Source organism: Saccostrea cucullata, unplaced genomic scaffold (assembly GCF_032062105.1).
Source record: "Saccostrea cucullata isolate Sc308-1 unplaced genomic scaffold, CSIRO_AGI_Scuc_v1 ctg3121, whole genome shotgun sequence".
NCBI lineage: Eukaryota > Metazoa > Mollusca > Bivalvia > Ostreida > Ostreidae > Saccostrea > Saccostrea cuccullata.
Window position 1 is genome coordinate 33841 of NW_026933643.1, and position 23986 is coordinate 57826.

The following is a 23986-nucleotide window of genomic DNA, read 5'->3' on the forward strand; positions in this document are numbered from 1 at the left end:
AATTTGATTTTTCTCTGTACATAAAAAATACAAATTATGAATTTTAATTAGCTCATTTGCATAGAAATATTCATATTTAGCCTTAACTCACTTGCGTACGCTTTTTGTTACAGCTAACATTTAGTTAAGAATATAACTTTCATGAACACGTACGTGTCTTCTGTTCCAAAACCGATGCCCGTGACAAACATACAATCAGATGTAAAAAAAATGCTAAGGGAATTCTCCAATGTTGAAATGGGATAATTATCTAAATTCTGATATGACGTACAATGTATGCTGATTTACATGTTAACTACAAGTTGTGTTTAGCTTTAATATTATTTCATACTCAGAAGAGTAATTTTTTGGTTTATCTTATCAAGATTCATATGCAATTATTGTATATAAGTAGAATATGTAAACTAAAATTATTTTACAGGAATTCTAAATAAATTAATTGCCAACTTGATTTCACTATCCACAACATTGTTGCTATTAAATCCATGTTGTTTATATTTACCCTATTGAGAAACTTCATTCAAGGTTTTTCCTACTATAGACACTTTACATTGCTACATGTATTTTATTTGTATTAAGATGATTGTCCTTGAAACGATCATGTGCAATAGCCTTGAACTTGCTGACCTACATACATACATTTTAACAACTATAGTACAGATGAGCTTTTATCTAACTGATGAAGGATCGTGATTTACATGAATGTATTTACTTGATTTTTTTTTCACAATCCTTTCAAATTGTTCATTTCCTTCCATGTCTTTATTCATATAACATACCGATATGCATTTTTGTGTATTTTCTTTTTAATTCAAACTCGAAATATTGTAAAATGCTATTTTTGAAATATACTAAATTGAATACAAATGTAAATGACGTTTCTTTTTTCATTATTTTTAAAATATTTTTTAATATTCTTTAAAAAAAAACAATATAAAATTGATGCCAAAAAGCCAGGATGTCCAAATGATAACAAGATTGCTTGGGCATCCTCTGTCAGCTCCTATATGTTCCACCTAAATCATCCAAGTAAAAAGCATCTTTAAAATGGATCTATCTGCTTCGAATATTTGTTGACGTCAAGATTTTCCACCTTTTCCAGGAAGATGACATTTCGATCAAAGAGAGGCTAATATTCGTGAAATGACAAAAACGTACAGGTTTGAGGCTACACAATTTCATGCATTTACTTTATATGTAAAAAGGAAACGTGACTTCTCAAAATCCAGTTATTGTTTGGCGAGGAGGTTCAATTTTAAATGCAGTGCTCCATAAGCTTTCACAAAAATATGTACTTGGAAATTACTTCAACTAGCCAAAACAAAAATTGGAGCATGAAACTTTAACCGAAATTTATGTCTCATTGCCAATTCGTTAAATCTGGGTCATTGGTTCATGTCCTAGTTTGCTGCTTGTATTGCTTGTTATTTACTGAAAATAAACTGCATTTGTAGAAAAACTTCACTATTCATCAAACGTTTGCAGAAGATTCATCATTATATAAAAAAAAAACTGTAAGGGGACAAGCCTTTAAAAATCTTCAAATATCTGATGTACTACTTGTACAGATGCAAGGGGATTATTTGATTGACACGCCACCGAATAAAGTATGTATCTGCTGGAATGGAATAGTTACTCTGACATTTGTCAGTGTTTATATATTGAGTCTAAATATTACTCAGAAATCATTGATAATGAACTGTAGCTAGTTATTGCACAGTATTTCCCACACAGACTTTATCTTTAAGAACCACAAATAGACCAATGCATTGTGCAACGACTGCTCTAAATTACAAAACTGAAAATCATATACGAAGAATGTTATGGCCTTCCTAATCTCCGAATGCTAAAACTGTAAAATCACATATTTTCGTGAGGGCAAACTTCCGTGGTTTGAAAAAAAAAACTCCTGGTTCATGCATGGGGATTTGAATTCGTGAATGAAGAATTGTTGAGTTGTTATGTCTGTAACATTGTATATTTTGTGGTGGACATGAATTCATGGGTCTCTTCATACCTCCAAAACAACGAAAATTAACCCCCCCCACCCCCCCACCCCCCCACCCCCCGAAAATTTGTGATTGCACAGTATTAATCAGAATTATTGGTAATTGTTAATCAATTGGCAGATGAAATTTGCGAGCTCAAATATCAACTCAAATTCAAATGTGTGTACAAACACAAAAAATAACAGCTGACCTTGAACTAAAATTTGGAGAATATAATATTGAACCACCATCCCCATTCATTGTATAAGAAACCTTAACATATCACGTTCACAACGAATGAACAAGATAATTAAATTTAAGTGGAATGCAATTAAATTTAAGTAAGATTCAATTTAACAAGTTTTGATTTGTAATCTGGATATCGTTGTTTTTCTGCCAGATCCGTATGTCTAAAATCCTTACGATTTTTGTTTATAATATAATGACCCGCTGCAGTGTAACAACACACAGTGTATATATGTGATTTTTTATTCCTTTGTAAATTAAATATTCTATAAAACCGGCCGTTATAATATATGACATACCGGTAAATATTCACGAACTTGATATAGAATATTAAATTAAAATAATGAAGTTTACATCCATGCATAAAAAGGATATTACATGTGTATATAAAAAAAGCATATTCTTTTTATTCTCACCCATTGCAAGTATTAGTACATGTATCAATAAAATCTTGAACAGTACACATTTCCGTGTAAGATAAAACATAAAAGCAAACACATATCAATCAATTTGAAAGCAAATTTGGGTTTAAGATTATACATAATCATTACACAGCATTGTATCTTAAATAAAAGATTTTTTTTCTAAAAAAAAAATGAAAAAAAAAACAGATTTGCATATAAAGGACATTTTTGAACCATGTTTTAGAGATATATTACAATAAAAAGAGTGTTTTGAAAAACTTCACCAAATATAAATGTTTTGCACACAGGTACTTGTGGACAGGACCCCCACCCCACCCCCCGATATTCAACCACGGGGCTTTTTGGAAATTTTTTAAAAAAATTATATTTATTACACTTATACATCATGTGTACTATATGAAAAAATTGTCAAAATTCCAAAACAATCGCTCTACAAAAAATATTCCCACTATACATTATAAGGGAGAAAGGTATGCCACTCCGGTTTGTTTACGTTGTACTCCCACTGGTCTTTGGGTTTAAAAACATGTATTTATTTTATTTCAACCTAAAATGTCGATTCACATCGTCTCTGCATATATTTCTGTCCTATTGCATGCTATCGGATTAACTCTGCATCTCGTAAGAATCCCACAATATCTGATTATCTCCATAAACAGTTTTCCAGTCAGAACGCTGAAATTTCCCTAAGTAATCGCAACGGAAGTGCATAGAGAATGTTTTACTTATTAGGATAACGTCCGAGAGAGTTTTGTGTGACGTAATAATCTCTCTCGGTTTTTATCATATATTCTCTATGCACTTCCGTTGCTTTTACTTAGGGAAATTTGAAACCGGAGTGGCATACCTTTCTCTCTTATAATGTATAGTGGAGTATTTTTTGTGGAGCGATTGTTTTGGAGTTTTGACGATTTTTTCATATTGTTCACATGATGAATGAGTGTAATAAATATAATTTTTGAAAAAAATGTCCAATAAGCCCCGGGGTTGAATATCGGGGGGGGGGGGGGGGGGTCCTGTCCACAAGTACCTGTGGTTTTGCATAAAAATCCTTTACAGTTTTATTTGTTGATCAAACAAACGTTAACGTTGTCACATCAGTATTTTTTTCCCACAGTTAATGCTCAAATTAGGGGTTTTTTTTGCTAAAGAATTTAAATTTAAAGTTGTCTTTAATTTATGATATTTATAAATAATGACCAATTTAAAATTTAGAGTTATTTGTCGGTAAGAAAAACCGTTCACGGTAGCCTAGTGGTAGAGCGTTCGCTTCGTGATCGGGAGGCCCGGGTTCGATTCTCGTTCCCGGCGCCGCGTCAAACCTAAGACGTAAAAAAAGGTAGCGACTGTTCCTTCGCCAAGCGCTCGGTATCAGAAGTGAAAGTCACGGATCCTTCGGATATGTCCTTAAAACGTAGGTCCCGTGTCACGGTAGGCGCTGGCACGATAAAGAACCCTCACTGCTCAATGGCCCTGAGTGTCGAGCATAGGTCTAAATTTGAAGCCCTTCACCGGCATACGGTGACGTCTCCATATGAGTGAAAAATTCTCAAGAGGGACGTTAAACAATATACAATCAATCAATCAATCGGTAAGAAAATAATATACATAAAGTATGACCTTGCCAATTCAGAGATTATAAATTACATTACATCACACTACACTTGAGGGCAACCTGTTGTGGCGCCTAAACGGTCATATAAATATTTTAAAACTCGTTCATATAAAAGTATCCGATGCCTCAATAATACACCCGTCTCTGTGTGCTTCGAGTATTATGCCAAAATATCCTAAATATAATTTACTCGTGTATTTCTTCTCCCTTCTTTTCACTTCAGAAATAGCGTTTTATGTACCGACGCACAAGCCTATTTTAAACAACTACAAAAGTATTTCAGCTCTGTAAAGTACGTTCTAATTGTCCTTTAAAGACAAAGTGGGATTTCTCTCTAACAAACACATACGTATTTTATTTGTATCAATAGTGTGTTCGTTTGACCCTAGAAAATGTCTTGGGCACGACATCTCCATGGAATTCCATACCTCCTGGATTATTTCAGACTCTTTCAAAAAGAATCTGTCATCTTCATCTGCGATTTTAATGTCCATGCATGAAAAACCAATATCGTACAAAATTCCCTTGTGAAAGGTTTCTGTAATTTCCTTGATCATATCTTCCACTGTCTTCCTAATTTTCCTGACGCATTCGTCTTTCACTGTTTCGCCACGCGTAAAAACTTGCAGTTGAATTGATGTTTTGCTGACGGCAATGGCAAAATAATGTCCAGCATCTTCTTTGAAAAATGCAGCATTTTTAAAAAAAGACTCTTCCTTGCAAACATTCCAGTTTTTTAAACAATTAACCACTAATCGAAAGAAGAAAAAATGGGGTAAATAAGACTTGAAAAAGTAGACCATCATGGGTGATTTTTGTTTTTTATTGACTGCATCTTTTTTGTTCTCAGGAAGGTCGGTTCTGTTCATACTCGGTATGTAATACATCTCTTTCTCATCGCCATCGCCTACCTGTGTTTCAATTCTTGTCATCAAGCCAAGTTTGTCCATGTATTGTAGAATGTCATCTTTATGATTTAAATAAGAATGCCGTAAGAAATCATGATGTTTTTGAGTTTCACCATTAATATTAATGTTAAAATTATTGATATCGTGATCGTATTGAATACTTTCCCACACTTGTTCAATGTACCGCCCAGTAGTTTTCCCGGTATTCACTAGTATGTTGTTGTGGTCTCTCCGTGCAAAATGTTTTTCGTCGGTTATGATGTATTTGAATGCGTCAACAAACCACTGCACATCTATGATAATGGTTTCCTTGAGCTTATCCTCAGAAAAATATATGATTTTTCCAATTTCATGTAAGAAACGAAGAACATCATTGAGGTCATCTTCGTCTATTGAAAAAGCTTTTGCCGTTTCTTTCAATTCTACCCGCTTCAAGACTTTTTCTCCGTTTGCTTTCTTCCTATTTAGACTCTTCTCCAATTCAAACCATTTTAAAGGAACTTTTTCCCCCCAATGTGGTAGCTTTTGTACAGTTTCTACGATACACTTCTTAACACGATCAATTGACATTTGCTGTTCTGGACTCAATACTTTTGGCGGACATTCTACTTCAAAATATCGGTATGGTGATATAAGTCTTTTCAAGGTTTGTTCTTCAGACAAACTCGCTTCTAATTGGCCGTAAAATGCATCCGATTTTTGCAAAATCCCTCCCTGCGAAGGTACAAGGAAAAACTTAAACAAACCGTTCACTAAAAACCAAACCAATATTAAATATAAAATTCAAAAAACACCTCCTTCCATTGTGATCCAAACTATTTTGATAAGATTTTTAACAGTGAAGCGTTTCTTTGCAGAAAATCCAATGATCCGATTCCAAGTTTCTCTCACTCAAATATTGCATTTTCTATTTTATACAATTTTATACAAACACATTGTTATTTTTGAAATATTTCCATGCTATACGAGGGTCATTCAAAAAGTTCGTAGACTTTTGTCATAACTTTTTTATTTGACGTCATATTTAAACCAAAATTGGTACATATATTTTAACAACAGATTCAAATATTTTGAGCAAAGAAATTGGAATATATCTTGATGTTTGTCAAAATTATCAAAGATTTAAGACAGCAAAAATGGGGTCACGGAGCAGGGTCAATATTGAGTTATTGACTGATTATTCGCTTTTCATATCTATAGCCATACCTCTTTAAAATTGTCCTTAAATGAAATAAAATTCACATACTTAAATTTACTATTGTTTCATTTCTTCAAAAGCAAAAAGTTAATGTAATACATTGTTTTGTTTAAAAGATATCCATTTCTATAGACAGATAGTCTTGATTTAAAAAAGCAAAAAACATGACGTTGAAGAACGTCACGGAGCAGCGAGTAGCAATATAATTTTGTTTTGCATTTGGAAACTTTTAAAACAAACTCCGAAAATGCTGGAGAGACCAGGAAAAATACATAAAATGAGCCGTGTGTTTGTTTATAATGTAACAGACAATTTTTTAGGGGTAAAGACTTTAAATTGGGCGATGGGCGTTCTGCAAAAAACAGATTATAGTTCAAAATCTTTTCAAAAGCGTTAGTAATGTCATGAAACGTGATGTGCATTTCACTGTTGCGGAACCTGTAAGAGCAGAGTTACATGGTAAAGGATTGAAAACATTGACAATCTTATTTAAATTATACTCAAATTATTGTTAGATACTAGTTGTCAAGTGTTGTGGAAACGTTTTAATGAATGAGGAATACGATACAAACCGTGTATCAAATGAAAAGGCACTGTGAGTTTGAGAAATGTTCTTTAACGTTGTTTTTGACGTTACATTGTTTTTGACCGTGCTCCGTGGTGACAAAACATGTTGCATTTAAAATTGACTAGTATGAGTTCCGTTTAATCAAATAGAATGAAACTTCAGAAATCTACAAAATATATCTTTTTACATTTAAAAATGTACTGATATTAAGATTTGTAAAAATAATGTGATGATAAGGAACATTGTCTACGTATTTTTTGAATGACCCTCGTACAACGATTTAAAATTTGTCTTAGAGGTTTCTTGAATGCAAAACTTGATTTGATTGCTACTAGGTGTACCGTGACGTCCTCCAACATCATGATATCAACCGTTTTTAAACAAATCTATATGTGTATAGAATTTGGTATCTTTTAAATGACGCGGTGTATGACATTACCTTATATCATCTTAAGTCATACAACAAGACTGAACTTTAACATGTAAATATAGTTTCATTTTATTTCATTTCAGCATCACCTATTCGAGGCATGGCGATAGACATTAGAAAGTGAAATTAGTCAATTACTCAATTTTTGACTCTGTGCCATTTTTGCTGTTCAAAATGTTTATTAATTTTATAATTTTGAAGATTTATTCCAAAATTGTACTCTCATAATTCGCATCTGTTGTTAAAATATATATTCCAAATTTGAATATAATATGACTTTTAATAAAAAAAAAGTTAAAACAAAAATCTACGAAAATTTGAATGACCCTCCGACATGTTCAATGCAATTAAAGTTACATTGTACAATCCCAAACCAATGATTACATGGACCTTAATATCTGTTTGTAAAGAATATGACAAATTTATGCAAATGTAAACTATACTCGTTGATAATTGATATACATGTAAGTGCGTATGGTTCTTACCAGCTTGTCTTTATGGGAGGCAATAATAATAACCGGGTGTAAATTGACATTCAGCGTGGAGTCTTTGGTTTCTCTTGTGTCTTTCGGATCCCTTTGTGTTATTCCATCACTGCAGTATGTATTTATTGTTTGGAGCCAAAAATGGAAGTAGTCTTTAAATAAATACAGATTAATAAATGCCAAAAAATCAATCAACTTCTTATCCACGAATATTTTTTGTTTCTAAATATGTTTACTGTATTTCTTTACTATTGTTTTTTTTTTAGATATGAAAGTATAAAATTGTTATGGGAGACATGAATTCATTGTTTGAAGTTCAATAAATTAAACAAATTTAAATCATTCAACTTAGTATTTCATGCTTGAAACATGTGGGGACATTCAAAATAATTTAAAGTGTTTCTAAGTGAAATCAAAAATTTAATTAATGAGATTCAAGTAACAAACATTATTACAATGGATCAATTGATAACTTTGAAATAAAACTCATTTTCAAGTCGATTTTGTTGTTTTTTTTCAACCATGTTATTGGGATGTGATAGGCCCCATTTCAACTAAGTGGATAGACAATATGTGGTTGAATTTATTTCATATATACCGGTACTAAGACAGATTTTATATCATAAAACAAAACATACAAGTTTCAGAAAAATCATAATTGAGGAAAATACCTTAATACATCATTCTTCTTGCAATTATATTGACTTTGATTGGGGAATGTAGGGTACATGTTTTTGTCGATCTGTTCAACAAAATACATTTGCTGATCTGTACAATATAATACATTTGAAAAATTTCCTGCAAATACCCTCTGCATTATTATTCAAATACAAAAAGCTATTTGAAAAGGATTTTTTATAATGTATGAAAATAATATCTTATTTAAGGAGGCTACATGTCAACAAAAAATCATGATTTAACTTATTTTTTTAAGATTTGACAAGGGAAAAATTTAATACATTTTACATATTGTTTAAAAATTTAATCACTTTCGAATATCTTTGTTTGGAGGTTTTAGTCTAATGAAGATCAATATATATGCTTAATATTGCCATAACAACCCAGCCCCTTAAGGACAGAGGAAACAAACATATTTTTGTCAATAAAACTAAAAATAACAACTTAGGTCATGTTTAAATGAGTAAAATGAACAAGTTTAACCGTGCTGCTTTTCATTAATTAATCAGATTTAAACAGACATGGAATTTGAAATGTAAAATATTTGTAGAGATTGATAAGGATGCATTCTAAAAGATAGACTTTTGAAAATCACAGGTTTTCAATCCCTTTATATCTAAAAATTTATTATTTGCATCATTTGCAATGAAATTAGGACAAAAATAAATACCAATCAAGGCATCTATATTTTGTTTGTATTATCTGTCCTTAACTTGCTTGATAAAGTGATATTCACCTCTGTATGTCCAGGAATGGAATAAGGAACCCGTTGGGTTGTGACGATCTGTGTCATACAATCGACATTCTTCCTTCAGCTTCTTAGACATGTCGACCACCACGATGTAGAACGCCCTCCTTGACAGATATACCTGGTGACATGCGTAGTACGCCACTTGTCCAGCAAAGTCCGTCATACTTATCAAGTTGTTGTCAAGATATTGATTTTCACTATTTGCTTCCTCGTGACAAAAATCTGATTAAGTACGTAAAAAAGCAAAAACATTTTAAAATAACACAGAAACTCATTTACTAAGTACATACATGACAAAATGTCTCTTTGGGAATTTTTGAAAACAAAAAACGACTTTCTGGTTGTATAATTTGTTTTGTTTTTTTTTTTTAGCTTTCACAGTTTATCAGATTAGTATTAAGTGAGTTAAACGGGTTTTAACTGGTAGTAGAACAGAATTTCTGTCTTATTTGCTGATTTCAGTCAACTACAGTATTGTACGCTTGCTTTTCAAGACTACTGGATAAACGTATGAAACGTATAAAGAGATTTATACGTATTCCCTACAATCAGTTATTTGTGTAAGAATGACAAATTTACTGGCTTCACCGATTCAATGAGAAATAAGAGCACTGAAAATCGCATGCATATCGCATTCGAAACTGTAAAGTTACTTGCTCCTTGAAATTGAAATTTAAGTTTAGGGTTGTGCATTTGGTAGGCAGTACTATATTGAAAGTCAAGATTAAAGTATATTAACAAATTAAAGTATAATAGTCATGCATACGGAAGTAGGTATGCGATATCAAAAAGAGGAAAGCAAACACAGACCTACAGCTGTACATTAGATTCAATAAAGTCATCTCTTCGCAGACACCTCCCGTAATATAATGCTTAGCACGCTAAACATATTTTCAATGACGTCACCATATATTTACCACTATTGAACATTCAAATATTAAAAACATCAAAGAAAAAAGAAATTGCAATCCCTATGTGTCCACTTGTGCAACAGTAAAATCGGTTTAGAACCAAGATAGACATGCAAATTCAAAGAATTGTGGTCCCCTGCTTTCGGTGTCTTTGTGGATTAGATGTTATTTTTTATGACATATTGTGTATAATATGAACATCCTTTCATATGTCATTTATTTAAAAATTATCATTGAAGTTAATTTTTTTTTAAATAAAGTCAATCGTGAAGGTCAATGTCAAGGGGTGCAAAAGCATAGCATGCTCGGAATTATCATGTCAAATATGAAAGCCCTATCTCTTCTCAATATAAGGAACGAGATGTGTTTGTGAAACAGTGACCCCGAACTTGGACACAGATTTGAAGACAATATTTTCTCTATAATATTACGACTTATATATTTTAATAGCATTTTACACTTAAATTAAATGAAAATCTTATTTAATTTAAAAGTTGTTAAAACTTCAGTTTTTTGTAGTTTTTTTTTGGCGCGTTTGATCGACACATCCTTGCACTTTCAGTCGTAATATTATAGAGAAAATATTAACTTTAAAATAGTGTCCAAGTACCTTTAACACGTTGACATGTATCAACTAAAAATACACATATCTGTGAAGAACAAAGAGTAACCTTTTAACTTGCTGTCTTCGATAACAAACAGATCTTCATGGACCTCAAGACCTACGGTTGATTCAGTTGGCTTATCTTCATTCATGCATTCTGCATCTTGACGCTGTTTAAGAAGAAATGCGTTTTCTGACCCTGCACTATCCTTATCAGTTTTCTTTCTTCTTTGAAACTTTCTACGAAGAGTTCTTATCTCTGCACTTTCAGTATCTTCATGTTTTCTCTTCCCTCCGTGAAGCTTTCTAAGAAGAGTTGTTTTTCCTGCGCCAGCACATCCAACTATCATTCCTCTAGCGCGAAACATTTTCACACTTTTTTCCTTGATGTTTTTCAAAAACCTTCTTCTAGCATGGATATCCCATTTAAGTACTTCTTCTGGTATCTTTACTAAATAAAAAAAGATAAACATAGTTGAATAATTCTGTGCTGAATGTTTGTTTAAAACTTTTTTAAAAAATATGATAAACAAAGCAGAAGTGACTGCATCTTAGGGTTCAAAAAATTAAACTTTGTTCAACATGTAAGAAAAAAACTAAGGATGAAAATACCTTATAATGTCTTTATACATGGAATTATTAGAAAAATGAAGAATTATATGGATTTAGATGTAATAATACAAATACAATTTATCTGAACTTCATGTACATTGTATACATATACATGAGAATGCATACGTTCTTAATATAGACCCGTAAATTGACACAAAATCATTTTGTAAAACCGCTTACTACAATGTTAGTATACAGCTTTTCCAATTCTATACCACATGAAAACACAGAGGCACAACGGCCTTTACGGTAACATAAGTACAACAATTATAAGGATCTATCCACGGATAAATAAACCTTAGTTGCCAAAAGAAAAATAAATAAATTAATTATGATCAACAGAAGAACTAGTCTGCCACTTATCTGTCTTCCATTCATCATTATAACTATGAAACTCTGAGCATTAAATTTCTATTGTTTAATAGATTTTCACTATAAAATGATTAGAAACGTGCCCTTACACCAGAACCTTGTCCCTGGGGAATAAATTTCACAAATTTTGAAAAGGCACTCTTGCTGATCATACCTCAATACAAAGTTAGTTTCTTTAAACCCAGGAGCAGATACAAAGTTTTCAAAGAATTCATTTTTACCACTTATCTAGTATATCATCAATAGAGCCCCAACCTAACCACATATCACTCTTATTTTGGGACATGAAATTCAATATTCTTGAAGAGACACTCTTGCTCATCCAACTTAGTATTTGGTCTGTTTATTGATACCCACGTACAGAGAAGATTTTTTTTTAAAAAAGCATTTTAAAAACAAGGAAATTAGTGTAAAAATGTATATGTGTTAATCTGGCACAATGAACAAAGCGTCTCCGGGTAGATAAAATATAACAGGTGTCAAGGACTTAAGAGTCAAAGACGAGACTAAACATTTATCTATAGACAATACAAATAATTGATATAATCGAGTGATAAATAAAACAAATCTATTGTAAATATTATGTAATTGTATGTAATTTGATTTTTAGTGTTAATATTTCAGTTTCGGCTGGCTTTCGCCAAGACATCAACGCTGGTAAGCGCTCTCGTCCGCTTATTAGCGGAGCCTGTCCCCTTTAGTAATAAATCTGTTAAAGCTGTATTTTTGGAGTTCCATCTTATACATCAGAATAGTAAATGCACAATTTAGACGGTTATAAATGGTGCAGATAACTGGGTACGACTCCCTCTCACAGCCAAGCGAGTTCTACTAATCGATTCCCCTAACTTCTAGAGAAAAAAAGCATCTTTGATTTCGTACAGGCCGCTATATGTAAATCGCAGCCTTGGACCACAACGGAGATCTGATGACTATTTCTTTCAGAGTCATCATCCAGTTTGTGTCCAATGTGGAATTTTCCATGGACCAGGTTGCCGTGCTCGAATGGAGTAGTGTTACATGCACAGATGTAAGCGTCATGGTCAGTGTGCAAGAATGTGCATGAGTGTCCTCTTTTCCCCTGTGTGGAAGACCATGATAGCAGATATTACTGCACCAATCCGAGATCATCGTTCAGGTAGGCGAGAGTCCAAAGACAAAGTTCGTTTAGAAAAAATAAAACATTGAAAACAAAGCTCAACTACACGTATTGTAATTTACTTTGAGAAATACAGTGTTCCAGGATAGCCAAAACATCCATCTTGGACTTAAAACGGGAATTTTTTTAAAATATCATTTTCATGCTTATTATCACAAACAATTCATATGATAAATAAACGGTGGAGGTCTAGGTTTCTGAAAGTCATACTGCAAAAGTATGGCGTGTCTTTATTAATTCCTTTGTTGATTCTATTTGAACATATTTTATTATAATATAATTACATAGGGATTGAGCACAAGTACTAAATACTTATAACACTCTGTCCCTATACATGTAAATTACACATTTATATTGTCACAGTTAAACATGCTATATAAAGGATTCAGAATTTGCAAAAGTAAACAAATTGATGCATTTTGCATAAATATATAAATATATAAGTAATTAACAAGGAAATCTACCAGAATGCTTAATAAATGTTTGAAGAAAAGAAAAGAGACGTTTATTCTTTGCAGCACTCAGTGATTCAACCCCCCACAATAAGACATGTGTATCTTGTATGTGGATTTTATCAAATTGTAAAAAAAAAAAATATATTTAAAAATTCATTTCTGGCATTCGCATACTTTGGACATACGAAAAATAATATTTGTCCTCAACTTTACCGCACGTGCACAAGGGACTTGATATTAAATTGCATCTATAAAGGCCTTATTTAATACACAATTATGTCGTAGTCTGGTTTGAAGAACATAAAGTCTTCTGTTACCGTAATGAAAGTAAGTAGATGAGTAAGATCTAGATTTTTTTACCCCCGCTTTTGCGAAAGCAAGGGGGTATTAAATCTCATTCGTCTGTCCGTCAGTCTGTTAATCTGTCAGTCCGTCCGTCTGTCCGTCCGTCACAAAAACTTTAATCTTGCTCATAACTGTTGATTTAGTGGAGCTATGACTTTCATATTTCACATATGTATTTCTTGTGATAAGAACTTTCTTTGGGTACCACCAAATTTGACCTTTTGACCTTGACCTTGGAGTTTGACCCACTTTTAAACAAAAAACGCATACTTTTACTTTGGCCATAACTTTTAAATCGTAGACACTAGGACTTTTATATTTCATATATATTCTTTGTGACAAGGCCTTTCATTGGATACCAGCAACTTTGACATTTTGACCTTGACCTTGTAGATTTCCGATCTTATGAAAAAAACTTTAACATTGACCATAACTTTTGAACGGTACGGGCTTGGGCTTTCATACTTCATATATGTAATCCTTGTGAGACGGCCTTTCATTGGATACCAAGAACTATCACCCTTTTACCTTTACCTTGCAGTTTGACGTACTTTTTAAAAACTATGACCTTTGTTACAACTTTTGAACAGCAGATACTTGGACTTTCATATTTCATATATGTATTCTTTGTGACAAGACCTTTCATTTGATATCAACAACCTTGACCTTTTGAAGATGACCTTGGAGGATTTTCGTACTTATGAAAAAAATTTAACCTTTACCATAATACTTTTGAATGGCAAGGGCTAGGGCTTTCATACTTCAAATATGTAATCCTCGTGAGAAGCCTATACTGTTCATCAGTAACCAAACACTTTAACCCTTTGACCTTGACCTTGGAGTGCAGTGATGATTTCTAAATAAATGATTTATGATAGGGTGTTTATATAACAAATAATATATCATTACAAATGACATTTCACCAACAAAGACACCGAAAGCGGGGGACCACAATTCCTTGAATTTGATTGTATTACTAATTTTAGATTTGAATTTTGACATTGACTGTAAATTTCGAGTTTCAAGTGGAATGGAGTTCCATTCGTTAACAACAGTAGGAATAAACGTAGACTTATAAGTTTATAATCGACACTTTGGAATATCATAATTGTGAGAATTTCTTGTCGAGTAGATACATGTGTTACAGCGCATATTTGGAAGGATGTCCATTAAGTATTCTGGCACTAAATTATTATGGAGTTTGAGCATTGTTTTTAATCTAGCTTATTGATTTTTACAACTAAGCGAATCCCAACCCGTTTCAAAATAAAGTGAATCTTTGGAAGCTATAGTTGTTAACCCTGTTACAATTCTAGCTGCACAAAGTTAAAGTTTTTCTAACTTATCACTATCACCATGTTGACAGCACTCCCACACCACTGAAGCATAATCAAGTTGCGGTATTTTGAATGATGCATACATGAGTGAGAGTGTTTTTCGATTTACTTTTAATTTTAATTTTTTTTTGTAAGCAGTAGACAGTATATTATCAATATGTGGTGACCATGGCATCGTGTGAAAATGTATTACTCCGAGGTGTTTGTGTTCAGTAATGTAGTCTAATTCACAATGTTGAAAAAAAAACTTAGGATATTCTATATTTTTCTTTGTGCTAAACATTACCACTTTTGTTTTAGAGGGATTATTTCAATAACCATGTTTAGACCATAGTTCTAGAGCATTTAAATCTTTGTTTAAGTCTCTTTCAATTCTTTTCATGTTATGAGACGAATGCTGCAAAGAATTATCATCAGCAAATAATCTACAAAAAGTAACCATACTATCAGCAACATCCTTAATATAAATTAAGAAGAAAGGTACTCCTAAAACTGAGCCCCCTGGGAACACCGGCATTTAAGGGTTTTGGCGTTGATATTAAGTTCCGATGCATCACCCTTTGGTACCGACAATTCAGATAATTCTCAAGTCATTTATACAAACTACCAGTAATCCCATATGTCTTAAGCTTAAATAAAAGACCTTTGTGTCAACACGATCAAATGCTTTTGACAAATCACAAAAAATCATACAGCAAAATTTTCCATCATCAATAGCTTTAACAATCTTATCATATGTTTCTATCAGCTGGTATACTGTTGAATGCCCAGGTACAAAAAACAGCCTGGTATTTATAAAAAAAATTATTGTCATGAAAATAATTATAAATATATTTAAACAAAACTCTTTTAATGATTTTCCCACACAACTCAACAATGACACTGGTCTGTAGTTAGACATCACAGAAGGATCCTCTTCTTTAAAAAGAGGAAGTACATTTGCTAACACTGGTCTGTAGTTAGACATCACAGAAGGATCCTCTTCTTTAAAAAGAGGAAGTACATTTGCTAATTTCCATGAAAAGGGAAAAATACATTCATTTAGAAATCTTTTAAACAATAAACAAAGAGGTTTAGCAATAGTGAACTTTGCTGATTTTAACATCTTATGACTAATATTATCATGACCAATAGCTTTATTTGTAGGAAGTATAGTTACAATATCAATTATTTCTTGCTAAGTAATACATACACCACTAATTTCAATGTTACATGCATGATATGCCTCAGGTAATTCTTACACACTTACACATGATACAGATGTAAAATAGTTATTAAGTGCATCTATTTTCTCTTCGTTTGAATAAGCAATATCTGTACGACCACTATCAGTTATATATTGTAATGTTGGAATATCAGAGGTATTTTTTCGTTTTAAAAACATATCCTTCAGTATTTTTCAGTATAATTTCAAGTTGTTTTTGCTAGCATCCGTAAGGTGTAATTCTAGATTATTGTTGTTATTTTCAATTGCATGTATTTTCATATTATTTCACTTATTCCTCACTTGTTTGAAATTTTTCCATTCAGATTCTTTTTTTATTTTTATTTATTTATTTATTTATTTATTTATTTATTTTTTTTTTTTTTTTTTGCTTTTTTTGGGCTTTTAACTTAAGTCTATTTTTGTTCGAGGAGTTTTGCACAGTGCAGAATCAAATTATGGTTTATCTTTGGGCCGTATAATAACATATTGTTCTGGTATACTTTGTCTAACTATATTCGTAAATGTCAAAGAGAAGTTTTCAGTTGCTTGATCAACATCTTGTGCATTACAAATAAGATTCACCCAATCAGTATTTTCATTGAGTGAATTTAATTTGTCCATGTCTGCATTTTTATATACCCACACTTTGCGTTCATAAGATTGGTTTAGATTAACAGTGGATTTGAGGAAAATGTATGTCGCTTTGTGATCGCTGATTGTACTTTCTGTATTTATCACGCCTGAGTGAAGAACTGATACATCTGGGTTGACTAAAATTGGGTCAATAAGTGTGTTCGACGAGCCCGTGATACGAGTGGCTTCATGGATAGTGTTAGTGAGATTGTATTTTAGCAGAATTTCGTTTATGATGTGTGTTCGAGGAATGTTAAACAAATCTACATTTAGATCTCCAACTAAAATTAATTTACTGGAAGTATCAGAAGGTTTTTCAATAGACCATATAAGATTATCCCAAAAGTAAATGCTACTGTTTGGTGGACGATATACACAGCACAGAAGAAAATTACAGGTGGGTACACACACTTCTATACAGATACATTCTATTGAAATAGGTTCAAGGTCATCACGTCTAATGCAGCTGTAATGGTTCGAAGAGATTCTGATATATAAACAATAATTCCTCCTCCATTCGAATTCATATCTTTTCTAACTATTGTATCAAATTCCTCAATTGAAAGTTCGCTATCACTTATACTAGAGTCCAAATGTGTTTCTGTAAAGCATAAGATATCGAAGTCAGTTACATAAGTATTTAAACTTTCCATTTTGTTTCTAATACTCCTAATGTTAAGATGAAAAATATCTAAGCTATGAATGGAAGCACCAATCGGACCAGGATTAGTTTCAATGTCGCCGGACAATAATAATAGAAAATGTATAATTTGCAGGCAAAAAATTACATGGATAGAGCTTTTCATAGTCTGGTTTGTTATACATTTAGACTTGCGTAGATAATAATTATACAATTGTAATAGGTGCGAAAATACTTTTCTAAAATCAAATATACAAGTGAACATAACATTGATTTGACAATGCATCTAGTTTTTGAATAATAGATTCCTTTTACAGCTCGATATTGTGACACTGTTTTACCTGCCATTGGCTAAAAATTCTGAAGAAAGGATCGGAGCCGCAAATAATGACAAATATCAAAATCTTACTGCCAAATTTATTTATAAAACCGGTTCTACCCTATAACCTTTGAATAGATCAACCTAAACCACGTGTCTTAAATTTAAATCACAATAACATTAGTAGGGGTGATACAGTGATCTGGAGTTTTTTCCTGAAATGTTAAGAAGAGAGCAGTGTTTGTGTAAACATGAAAGTGTAAACTTGAGAGTGTCGAAGGGTTACGTTATAAAATGATTTAATTTAGGAGTTAAATATATTGTTTAATATAATACAGCTAGAGCAATACAACTGCATGAATTTTACCTGTGCTATAATTCCCTAAATATGGGACCAGTGCTTTTTTCATATTGGTTAAACTTGGCATATGGAAAAAAAATTATCTTTTAAAAATACTTACAACGTTCACTGATCCTGTCATGAATCCCCCTGTCAGACACGGTACAGTGTGTGATGATGTCCAGCTGTAGTTTGTCTATGAAGAAGTCGTACATCTTCTCTGGATAGTCCGGTACATACAGACATCTCTCTCCCTCACTCCTCTTATAGCCCCAGGACCGGCAGTATTCTGATATCACGTCACGTGACGCCGTGGTCAGGAAAAACTCCAGATCACTGTCCTCCACAAGACACTCCGTGACGAAAGCATACATGACGTCATGTCGGATGCCGTCTGACACAAATGTTACCTCATTATTCTGGGTTTCAGTGACCTCGTGCTTGAGCTGTTTTACATCAATATCATTAGACGGAGAGAGGTTTTCGAAATACCGTTCACGCATCTTTCTCAACATTGACTTGATTTGACTTGAATCTCCATTTACAACAGAAGTGTACTTGTCACACAACAGTAAACTGTAGAGAAAACTTCTGTGGTCTTCAGAATAATTATGATATTTGCCTGAAATGAAACAAATATAATAACAATAAATTTCATGGAGTTTTCAAAGCTATCATTACTTTACAAATCCAAATGAACGACGTTTTTAATTTATTTTTAAAACAAAAAAGATTTTTTTATGTACTATGAAATTAATAAACACAGCATTTCCAAGACTGGCGATATAAATTATACAGTTCATAAAAAAATAATATAATACACTGCACACTTTTATACAATTGTAATGTTTTTATGTAATATGTACATAGTCATTTTGTACAAATTTGAAGCATCTATAATTGTACAGTTGCGTTGAATTACGTCAGTTTGGAAATATATACATGCATGATTGTAGACGAAATCCAGATTCTTGTCGTACAACTTGCATTCATATCAATTTAAATCAATTTTTTTAATCGAAGAAGTAAAAAAATATCAACTGTATTTTTTTCTTATTAATTAACAATACTTATTAATTATGCATACAATTAGTTAATGGACATATGAGTGCTTTTTTTCAAAACTATTGTAGCGGACACATTTGCAAAATGCACGCAAAAAATGCGTCATGAAAAAAAATTCTCTTTAATTCTGTAAATTGAAAAAAAAAACGCCTGCAAAAATTGTCAATGGTATCTTAAGAGTTTACGTAATTTGCCCACCACATAGATTACCAGTAGCAGTTTGAGTCTTATATTAAGCTCAAAAGTTAAGAACGTGAATTTACGCAACCAAGGGGGTGTTTTTGCATGAAAACCAATCGTGGCCTTTTTCATGTTTTTGAAGATTTTCGCCTTTTTTAACAGTGTAAAATTATGATCTTTTTAAAAAAAATTATCCTATTCATGCCCCTCAGAAATAAATTTAAAGTTTATATGTTCATTGAGTGCAACTTAGCATGTATTCATACCATATGACTTAAAAATCATGCGCCTTCTGTCCTACTTAAGAATTTCAAAGAAAATGTAAAGTAAATTATACAACTCATATTAGAACCTTAATCCCGAGGAGAGGGACTGAAAGAGATCTTTAGTCTTCTGGATTTTTAATATCTAAATTTTCATATAAATCATCAATCTTAAGTTTAGGTAAAAACAAGACAGATAAACAGACAAACTGACAGGACAAAAACAATATACGCCTCGGATCTATCGATCCAGGCGCATAAAAAATTACGAAACTTCTACATACGTGTATCTCTTATTTTCTCTCATCCTACATCAAGGGACATAAAAAAGTATTAACATTACTTGAGGACATTAAAAGATTCGTGTAACTATTTATGACTTTGTTTCTTCAGATTAAATGATATTTTCATCTTTAATTCGTTTATCAAACTAGGATTGACTTTAGATGAACTCATTTCCTCCAAAGAGTTCAACAACGCTTGAATATACACAAACTGAACCTCGATATTTCTAGTTTAATTAAATGATTTTTTCATGACTTTGATGTTCTTGAAAAGGAGATTTCCAAAGATTGGTAAAGGTTTGATCGACCATTATGACCCAATCATATCCTACGTTGATTTGGGAAAAGATAAAACTGCACTTCAGGTTCTAAGAAATTTAATGCATGCAAATGATTTGCTTTTCTTGCGGATATGTACTTTAATACGCCCGGATCGATAGATCCAAGGCGTATATTGTTTTTGTCTTGTTTGTTTGTCTCTTTATCTGTTTGTCTGTTTATCTTTTTGTCTGTCTGTCTTTTGTCAAATTCAACCTTCGCCATAACTTTTGAACCATGATGATAGAGACTTCATATTTGGTATGCCTAAATCACTAATTTACAATTTTTAAATGACTTCAGGTAAAAGACCTTGTGACCTTGACTGTGACCCTTATGCTAAAAAAAGAAGAAAAATAGATTTTTCAAACCTTCGTCATAACTTTTAAACCATGAAAGATAGAGACTTTGTATTTTGTATGTATCCTACACTTATTATTAAGGTCTTGCAATTAACACCAAGGTCAATGACCTTGTGACCTTGAATATAACCTATATGCTAAAATAGCTTTTTAGAACATACTTAAATTTACACTAAATGACGATGCTTATAGTTGAAAATGTTCTACTATGACGGTCTTGCTGAATTTTTGATTTTTAAAGATAGTGTATAAAATATTATTTACTAAAAACCTCGCCCTATCCCGGTGTCATAATTTCAACAGACTTGAAACTACACTTCGTTAAACAGCTGTCACATACATCTAACCTTTTCCAGTCCCGAAGTTCAAGAGAATTTTTTGCAAAGGTAATCTGATTTTCCCAATTAGTAAAAATATCCTTTTGAAAGATTATGTGGCTGAAAGCTCAGTCAAGTGAGCATTTTGGAACAAATTTTGTCCACTGTCCGTTTGTCTGTCAGTCTGACCGTCTATAAACTTTCAACATATTCGACTTCTTTCCAAGAACCATTGATCCAATTTTTAACACACATTTTACAAAGCATTTTTAAGTGAATGGGGAATCAAAATTGTTAAAATAAAGGGTCAAGTCTTCTTCCAAGTGGATTTAATTTAAAATAAAAATACTTAATAGAATGGGGTCATGAAAAAATCTTCTTTTCAAGAACAATTTGGCCAGAAGAGCTAGAAAAAACTTATACATGTACATGCATGGATGCATCGTGAGGTACAGTGTAGATTCAAAATTTTTCAAATCACGACCCCAGGGTTAGGACTGGGTCATGACAGGGAATCAAGGTTTTACATAGAAACATATAGGCAAAAGCGTTAAAAAATCCTCTTTTCAAGAACCACTGTGTCAGAAAAGCTGAAAGTTATTAAGAAGCATCCTGTGGGGTCCCTGTAACAGTTAAAAATTCAAATTTCTAAAACGATTTAGAGTTTAAAAATGATGATTTCTAAATTTTAAAAAAAACTCAAACTGATTTCATACATTGAAATTTAATAATTTAGTTCAAAAATCCAAAATTTCAAATTTCCAAATAGGATTTAGAATTTTAATATTTTAGATTTTTACCTTAAATTTTCAAAATTCAAAGTACCAAAAACGATTACTGGAATTTCATAGTTTGGGTTTTTAGTCTACCGTTTGTTCAGAAAGTTTACACTTAACAATATAAAGTTCGGTAATATTTTTCGTCTTTTGATTATTTGAAAATAGCTTCAAACTTCTAAAATCCAAATTTGAAACGTTTAAGAATTTTAGAAATTTGGAATTTTGATTCAAGTGTTCTAATTTCTTTTAACTTAACAATTTGAATTTTTAGAATTTTACTTAAAATATCCAAACTTTTAACCAGATATTGAATTTGATATTTTGGATATTTGATTGATTGATTGTATATTGTTTTACGTCCCTCTTGAGAATTTTTTTACTCATATGGAGACGTCACCGTATGCCAGAGAAGGGCTTCAAATTTAGACCTATACTCGGCACTCAGGGCCATTGAGCAGTGAGGGTTCTTTATCGTGCCAGCGCCTACCGTGACACGGGACCTACGTTTTTAAGGTCATATCCGAAAGACCCGTGACTTTCACTTCTAGTGCCGAGCGCTTGGCGAAGGAACAGTCACTACCTTTGTTTACGTCTTAGGTATGACGCGGCGCCGCGAACGAGAATCGAACCCGGGCCTCCCGATCACGAAGCGAACGCTCTACCACTAGGCTACCGTGACCGGTTGGATATTTGAAGTAAACTTCTAAAAAATCCCAATGTACAAAAGGTTTTGGTAATTTAAAAGTTGAATTTTTTTAAATCGAAATTCCTATTTCTAAAAGCTAAAGCGTTTGAAAGTTGGAACTTTGATGTAAATTAGGTAAATATTCAACAGACAAAAGTGTTACCGAGTTTTAGATTGTTAAATGTAAACTTTCTAAATAAACTGTAGATTAAAAATCAAAGTTTAAAATACACAATTTGTTATTGGAATTTGAATTTTGAATATTTAAGGTAAAAATCTAAAAATTCAAAATGTTAAATCTGATTGAAAATTTGAAAATTTAGGTTTTTGAATTAAAATATTAAATTCGAATATACTAAATCAGTTTGAGTTTTTGAAATTAAAAAAATTAAACTATTATATTAACATTCTAAATAACTCTAAATAATTTTGGAAATTTGAATTGTTAAGTGTTACACGAACCCTGTGGAAGTGTAGATTCTAAATTTTTGAAATTATGACCTCTTGAGGTAGGGCGGGGCCACAATAGGGAATTAAAGTTTTACATTGAAGTACATTTGTATATGGGAAAAAAATTCTTTTCGAGAACAAGTGGACTAAAAAAGCTAATACTGGATGAAAATCCACCATTCGGTCGACTGAATGGTAATTGAATGCCCACTGAATTGTCACTGAAAGGTCACTGAAAGGTCACTAAAATGACCCTTTCCCGTGACCTTTCCGTGATCATTCAGTTACCATTCAGTCGACTGAATGGCACATACATTTCAGTGACCTTTCTGTGATCATTCAGTTGAATCTTTTTCATTGAACAATCGGCTTATTTTTTACCTTAACTTTTTCGTGGTATAATAGCATTAAATGTGTCTAATTCCGAATAAACAAGATGTGTTTGTAAAACACTGATGCCCCCGTATGGCAACATAGCAAAGATTAAGCTTTTCTTAAATGCAACTTTAATTAATTGGTACCAAAAGTAGGGTATTCTCACTGGAAAACAATTGTGAAATTTGAATGTAAGGTAATGTTAAATTTTTTTAATAATTACAAAAATCTCCAAAGTCAAGGTCAAAAGGTCAATGTAATTAGTATTAAATGAAAGGTCTTGCCACATAAATACTTTTGTAAAGCATGAAAGCCCTAGCCCTAAACCTTCAGAATGTATGGTCAACGTTCAATTTCTTAAAAAGTAAGTCAAACTCCAAGGTCAAAGGGTCAAAGTTATTGTTATCAAATGAAAGGACTTGTCATAATGATTAAATACGTAAAGTATGAAAGCACTAGCCCTAACTCTTTAAAAGTTATGGTCAAGGTTTGCTTTTTTAAAGTAGGTCAATCTCAAAGGTCAAGGTTAGAGGGTCAAAGTTCTTGGTATCCAATGAAGGGTCTTCTCACAAGGATTACATGTATGAAGTACGAAAGCTCTATTCCTTACCGTTTAAAAGTCATGGCCAAGGTTGAAGTTTTTTCACAAGAAAGGAAATCTACAAGGTCATGGTCAAAGGGT

At 32.3% G+C, this 23986-nt stretch overlaps 1 protein-coding gene across 1 annotated transcript; it reads right to left on the reverse strand.

The window, feature by feature from the left end:
- Positions 1-4253: 4253 nt before the first annotated feature.
- On the reverse strand, positions 4254-18848 carry LOC134238781 (probable serine/threonine-protein kinase pats1; the record flags this gene model as incomplete). The annotated part of the gene is made up of 5 exons (XM_062720899.1): positions 4254-5896; positions 7864-8015; positions 9278-9514; positions 10875-11258; positions 18348-18848. Coding segments are annotated over 5 exons (2597 nt in total), but the record flags the coding sequence as incomplete, so codon positions are not given.
- Positions 18849-23986: the final 5138 nt, after the last annotated feature.